At 44.4% G+C, this 7,490-nt stretch overlaps 1 protein-coding gene across 1 annotated transcript; it reads right to left on the bottom strand.

Annotated features, from left to right (window-relative positions):
* Window positions 1-236: 236 nt before the first annotated feature.
* On the bottom strand, window positions 237-1,169 carry LOC125119272 (olfactory receptor 8B3-like). The gene has a single exon (XM_047766109.1). The coding sequence runs from the start codon at window positions 1,167-1,169 to the stop codon at window positions 237-239; it is 933 nt and encodes a 310-aa protein (XP_047622065.1).
* Between the last annotated feature and the right edge of the window lie 6,321 nt (window positions 1,170-7,490).

Here is a 7,490-nt window from a genome sequence, read left to right as displayed (position 1 = left end):
ACTTTCACCCCAAATACAATTTAACGCTCAACTTTCAGGTGGTATTTGTTTGTTTGCTTGTTTGTTTTTGTCTACAAAAGAAAGATTATCTAGTCTATAAAATTGAAAACAATTTGAGACAAGGCTCAAATGACAATTGCCATGATGAGAAAAAAATACGACAGGAAGATTGCCACTAAGTATATGATAAACACACAGAATCTGCTGCTCTACAACTACACGCACAGAGACACAAATCAATACCTTCTTCTCCTCAGGGTATTTCTCAGACCCACTTTTACATCTTTGTTCCTCAAACTGTAGACTAAAGGGTTCAACATGGGAACCACATTGGTATAAAAGACAGAAGAGATTTTCCCCTTATCCATAGACCCAGACGATGATGGTTGCAGATACATAAAGACACCGGACCCAAATAACAAACAGATAGCAATGACATGAGAACTGCAGGTATTGAAGGCTTTAGACCTGCCCTCCGTGGAGCTGATGCGAAGGATGTTGGAGAGGATGAGCCCATAAGACACAAAGATGGTGAGACTGGGCACAATGATGTTGATGCCTCCCACAATGAAAATGACCATCTCATTGACATAGGTACTTGTGCAGGAGAGCTGGAACAGAGGAAGGATGTCACAGAAGTAATGGTTGATGGTATTTGCATCACAGAAGGTCAGTCTCAGCATGCATCCAGTGTGAGCCATGGCACCAGAAAATGCCATCAAGTAGCAAGCAAGCATAAGGCTGGAACACACTTTAGGGGACATGGCAATGTTATACAACAGGGGGTTACAGATGGCCACATAGCGATCATACGCCATCGCAGTCAGCACATAGCATTCAGAAATACCAAAAAAACAGAAAAAGTAGAGCTGAGTCATGCACCCCAGGTAAGAGATAATCTTCTTCTCTGATAAGAAATGTGTGAGCATTTCTGGTGTAAACACTGAAGAATAGCAGAGATCTATGACGGACAAGTTGAGGAGGAAAAAGTACATGGGGGTGTGCAGGTGTGAATTCAGCCCAATTACTGTGATCAAGCCAACATTTCCCAGCACAGTGACCGTATACATTACTAGGAACAGCAGGAACAAAGGAAGTTGGAGAGCTGGATGGTCCGTTAAGCCCACCAGAATGAAGTCAGTCACAAATGAACCATTTCCAGGAGCCATTCTTCTCTAAGAGGATCTGGGGACACAGGAGGAAAGGGTTACATGAGAGATCAACTCAGCGCTTCTCACAACAGCTCCCCCTACAAGAGGGCGTATAGACTGGGCATGGCTGAGACTAGCCCAGCCTGGACCCAAAGAGTCTGCCTCCATCAGTATCATGACTGGGAATGGCATGGACTTCCACATATTCAAGTCTTGATAAGCTCAAGTAAACAAAGAGCATCACAGACTTAGCCCACAGAGGGAAGGCAGTGCTGTAATATGCAAACACGGCTGCTGGGCAAAACTAAGGGGTAAGAGAGACGGACAGACCAGGACAGAAAGTCTTTCTCTCACCTCACCAAAGCCCCTCTCCTCACCAGGAAAACTGTAGGCAGAGACCCCAGCTGCCTGGGGCTGGCCTCTTATGCAGATTAGACCTGCTGGGGTGAGAACCAAGAACAGTGCCTCTAACCAAAACCAAGGGACCAAAAGCTCAGAGAGGTTAAGCTGCTGCCCCATATAGGAGATTAAGAGTATGCCCATGGAATGATTTTGTGACTGAGATACTGTACTTTCTGAGCCTCCTCATCTCAGAATACCCTCTGATCTTCCTCGAAAACATTCTCCCAACAGTGGCACTTGAATCTCAGGACTGCACAAAGTGGGAAAGAAACGGGCAGATCTCACATCCCTGGTCTTCCATCTCAAAACCAGAAGGATGGTAATATCAGCAGTATTCAGAAACTCACCGTCCTTAAGTCAGCAAGCTTTGAGCCCTCTTACCCTTGCTGTTTGCCCTGTGGTCCTGAAAGGCAGTTCCAGCTTCAGAGGCAGTGGTTCCTTTGATTCTAAGAGGATGCAACCCACACTTCGTTTCGGATATGCCCTGGAATCTTTCTGAACTACACATATTACTGTCAGATTATGACTTTGAGTCTTCTCAAGCAGCAAGGAAAAATAAATCGCATTGTGACCAGCTTTGCCACTTGATAAGACACAGAAGACTGAATGTGCATTTAAGGACCGAGCACAATTGAATGGACTCAGGGTAGAAGCTTGCTCAGCCTCTCCCCCAGGCACTAGAGTCTACGTGTTTAAGAGAAGTAAGGGGATTATATTTACACCATGCACCATCATCTCTCTTTTGTTCCTTAGGGACTCAGTCTTGTAATCCAGTCTACACGTCACTTCAGGGACTGTACATTCCCAAGGTAGAGGCAAAAATTAACTCTCATTTTCCTATTTTCTTTATCTCTTAAGGAAATCTAGTGCTTAGGTTCTTTCGCAGTGTCTTCCAATGTCCTAAAGGGAAAATTTCCAGAGTCTGCCTATTGGCGTCTTAAAAGCATAACTTTAAGTTGTGCCAAGACTCTACTACTCAGTTTATGTCCCTCCTCCGTTATGTCAGAAAAATAACAAAGGAGGTCCCGTCAGGGCACAGCAGAAACAAATCCAAGTAGGAACTATGCGGTTGAGGGTTCAATCCCTGGCCTCACTCAGTGGGTTAAGGATCCAGCGTTGCCGTGAGCTGTGGTGTAGGTCTCAGACATGGCTCGGATCTGGCTTTGCTGTGGTTGTGGTGTAGGCCGGCAGCTGTAGCTCCGAATAGTCCCCTAGCCTGGGAACCTCCATATGCCATGGAGGCAGCACCAAAAATACAAAAGACAAAAAAAAATATTTTTTTTCAGAAAAAGAAAAATGATTTACCTTTTTGTCCCTTTTACATTATATTACGTTGACACACCTATTGGAAATTTCTAGATGATAGTCCAGTTGCGTCCTAAATGTCATATCTCCTTAAGTGAGGTCATCGGGTCCTTCTCATTACAGAAAAGAGGGGGGCTGTAGAGTTGGACTGTATGGCTTTGAATCCTAACCCCATGCTCACTAACAGGGGCATGGTCCTTGAACTCTCCATGCCTCAGATTCATAATTTCTACAAGAGTGATGAGAACAATAGCATCTCTTTCATTGGGTTGCCTTTATGAGTAAATGAAAAACAGTACACAAAACTGTTAGAACAGGACTTGGCACATGGTACACAGTCAGCCAATGTCAGTTCTCAGCAGGATTTATCTTCTCAAAACTTCCAAGAGGTCTTCTGTCCTAAAACTTATGACTCTCCTTAATTCCTAGGATCCCTTATAAACTGTTAAGTTCTATAAAGACAAACATCTCTTACTACTTCCTTTGTGGTGCTATGCATACTACACAGCACAGAGGAGGCACGCCATATGTAATTCTGTCAACTCGACTCTGTTGAAAACCTTCAAAATAGTTTTCACATCTTTCAAGTGCTAAACATTAGTCTGCAGCCACACTGACCTCCATCCTTTGCCCTCAGGCACCATACAATCTCAGGTCCTTTTTAGGTGTTAACTGAACTATACTGCAATATAAACATATGTAATTGACTCTGCATTTTTTTTTTTTTTTTGCTTTTTAGGGCGACACCCGTGGCATATGGAGGTTCCCAGTCCAGGAGTCGAATCGCAGCCACAGCTGCTGTGGCTTATACCACAGCTACAGCAGCAGAGGATGCAAGCCACGTCTGCCACCACTGCACAGCCCACAACCACACTGGGTCCTCAACCCACTGAGCGAGGCCAGGGATCGAACCCACAACCTCACGGGTCCCAGTCACTTTTGTTTCTGCTGTGCCACAACGGGAACTCCGACTCCCCAATTTTTAATTTTTTCTTTCTTTAATTTTTTTCGCCTTGCCTACGGCATCTGGAAGTTTCTCAGCCCTCATTGCCTCTCCTTTCTAAAGGCAACAGTTTGCATCTACTAACCCCAAACTCAGTCCATCCCGTTCCCTCTTCATAAGGTACTTAAAGGTCAAAGCGCTATGATATACATTCCATGTTATCCATCGGAAGCTAACGTACTATTGTACATCACCTATATTCCAGTTGAAAAATGCCTGAAGAAGGTCTTTTAGGAGAGACTTCATGGAGAAAGTGAGAGAAAATACACTTATGTAATAGGGAATGAGACTTAGCTCCCCTTTCCTAGAGCATAAAGTTAAATAGGCAAGGTTGTACATCGACTACAAATATACATGATGCGCTTGTTCATTGACTTTCCTCCACCCACAGGCACTGGCGGAAATTCTTCACTGAATACGGTAAAAGGATTCTCTCTGCCTTGGACTGGTCTGGAATATGTTGAACCTATTACTCAATCTTGCTGATTTCCACCGTGGGAGCTGATCTGTCTAGGAGGGCTGATTCCATACATTTGGATTGTTATTTTCAATCTTGGCTTATGGATTAGTTTGATGTTTAGTTTAAGTAAAATGTCATCATTGTTTTGTAACCTTAATTGATTGCGAAACTCAGCAAAAATACACATGTGAACGCCTAGAAAACCCACACGTTGGAGTTCCCATTGTGGCTCAGTGGTTAGGGAATCCAACTAGGAACCATGAGGTTGTGGGTTTGCTCCCTGGCCTCCATCAGTGGGTTAAGGATCCGGCATTGCCATGAGCTGTGGTGCAGGTCACAGATGTGGTTCGGATTCCATGTTGCTGAAGCTCTGCTGTAGGCCAGCGGCTGCAGCTCATATTCAACCCCTAGCCTAGGAACCTCCATATGCCGAGGGTGCACCCCTAAAAAGACCAAAAAAAAAGCGAAAACACATGCTTACAAAATTTATTATCAAATGGACAGCTTATAATCACCAGGTAGATAGATAAATAGATAACTACCAGCACACCAGAACCCTGTCTATACCCCACTTAATGGCAGCTTCATCCAGTCTGCCATTCTCCTTCCTGACTCTACTGCCATCCCTCTCTGGCTTTTCCTTCTTGGCTTTATCACCAAAATAGGGCCTCAAGGTCATGTGATCAGCACAGAGAGGATGTGCAAAGGGCACACCTCAGCCCTGGAATTATGTCCATCATGTCTAGAACTCAGTCACCTGCTACGTCTCACTGCGAGAATGTCTCTCTGGGAAATGTATGTTATGCAAGAAGAGGGGAACAGTGAGCAGAATGTGCTAATCATACCAGTGCTTGTCAATATCACTGACGTGAAGGTTCAAAAAGGGCTTGAAAGGAAGAACTTACTGCTGACTCTGGCGCTGAGCAAGCACCTGTGAATAACAATGCCTTTAACAGACCACCCTAATATTCTAAATTAAGCAATACCTATCAATGAAATGCGAATGATACGCTACAGATATTTTTCTTAATTTCTAATGTTTGCACCTATTTTTGTATCCAGAAGCATTTCATGCACTAAGACCACTGTCCATGTTTCACTGGTACATTCAGTATAAGGTTTTTAAACCTGCTATTGAGAATCTGAACACCCAAGTCCTGGTCTCAGCTGTACCACTGTAATTTAGAAAAAGCCATGAACATCGCTGAGCTTTAGCTTCATTGTCTGCGGAATGGTAACCAGGATCTCATTGCTTAAGCTCCTCAAGTTCTCTCCTGAGGAACACATAGCCTGGCAGAGGCGATAGGACTGGGAAAAAGGCAACACCACCTCTAAGAGCCATCAGAACACCCTGTGCGTTCTCGACATTAATATCTGACGTGGGTCTATTACATTTTCCGTCACAGAGAGACGTAAAGAGCCCGGGGGATTCCATCTGCCTCCCACTCACCCAGGAAAGGGGGAATCCTGCCTCAGAATGGAAAGCTGACCAACACTGAGTGAACCTTTAACATGTAAACGTGCATGTTTTGGACAACACACCCCGCATATAAAGCAACTGCTTCATCAGGTGCCAGGCTGAATATCAGTGGAATGTCCCTGTTCTTGAAAGAAAAATCAGCTGTACCAGACTTGGGAAAAATATTGTCTGTCCTCAATATGGACTTCAATTCATCATAATCAAATTGCACGAACAATTCTCAGTACATAAGACTGACGTGAAAGTGTCCATGGGCAGCACGCAACTCCACTACACTCTAATGAGAAAAACTACCTTTATGACTTTCTCTCAGTTCAGACATACAGCCCATTGCACACATCATCAGATATGGGCACAAAATCGGAGTGTTGTTTGCTACTCTCGTTGTTACCTAATTCAATGGATGACCACTTCAACAACCATTCCCTCTTGCTGGGTTCAACAAGCATTTCCTGCTTAGCCTTGGCCCTCAGGCAGTGGCGCCAGGAGCCAAGGACCTGAATGTGTCTGCAAAGATTAAAGGTGGGTTGTGTGCCATGCAGCTGATGATAGGCAGTAACCCCATAAAATACAAGACTTGAAGACACTCCTGTGTGTGTGTGTCAGGAATCAATACAAAGTGGAATGTACACTGGGTTGAAGTAAAGTGGGGGGTCAGGAATGAAAGGGATATAGAAATCAGAACCGCTGTTACTTCCAGTTTTCCTCAGGTCTTAACCACAGGGCACTCTCTTCCTGTTCCAAAAGAATGAAATCTAATTTTAAAGAATGAGATTTATCTGAGATCGAAAGGGTTTCATTTGTATCTTGAATCGTGTTAATTAAAAGATGAATGGTCAACTGTAACCCACTCTTTGAGCCACCTTAAGTACTATAAACTATATAACAGATTGAACACACTCGATGCCACCTACAAAGCTTCCCAAAGTGTTTGCCCGTTGAGGTACACTTGTCTTTCAATATGGAAAACAACGTGATCAGAAGAGACAGTGACTAAAAGAAGAACAAAATGAAAAAAGCTGACAAAGACCACTCATTTCGTTTCTTTTTTGTCTTTTTGTCGATTCTATGGCTGCACCCGAAGCATATGGAGATGCCCAGGCTAGGGGTCTAATCAGAGCTGTAGCTGCCTGCCTATGCCAGAGCCACAGCAATGCAGGAACCGAGCCCTGTCTGCGACCTACACCACGGCTCACGGCAACACTGGATCCTTAACCACTGAGCAAGGCCAGGGATCAAACCTGGAACCTCATGGTTCCTAGTCAGATTCGTTAACCACTGTGCCACAATGGGAACTCCTCAATTATTTCATATAAGTGAACTCGTTAGGTGAAAATCAAGCATATTAATATTGGCTCAGGGGATGGGATGTGTGTCTAAAACCCTAAGCCGGAATTCCCATCGGGCGCAGCAGAAACAAATCTGACGAGGAACCTTCAGTCTGCAGGTTCAATACCTGGCCTCGCTCAGTGGGTTAAGGATCTGGCATTGCAGTGAGCTGTGGTGCAGGTCGCAGATGCGGCCTGGATCTGGCATTGCTGTGGCTCCTGTTTAGGTGGGCAGCAACAGCTCCATTTAGACCCCTACCCTGGGAACCTCCATATGCCAGAAGTGGAGCCCTAAAAAGACAAAAGACACATAAATAAATAAATACAGCTGCAAGTCAAGCATTTAGCAATGAGCATCTAA

Source organism: Phacochoerus africanus, unplaced genomic scaffold (genome assembly GCF_016906955.1).
Source record: "Phacochoerus africanus isolate WHEZ1 unplaced genomic scaffold, ROS_Pafr_v1 Scaffold_27, whole genome shotgun sequence".
Classification (NCBI taxonomy): domain Eukaryota; kingdom Metazoa; phylum Chordata; class Mammalia; order Artiodactyla; family Suidae; genus Phacochoerus; species Phacochoerus africanus.
This window is presented reverse-complemented; position numbering and strand designations above follow the sequence as displayed.

What these genes read in the sequence shown, in the direction of transcription:
- LOC125119272 (XM_047766109.1), bottom strand. Translation starts at nt 1,169, where the DNA reads ATGGCTCCTGGAAATGGTTCATTTGTGACTGACTTCATTCTGGTGGGC.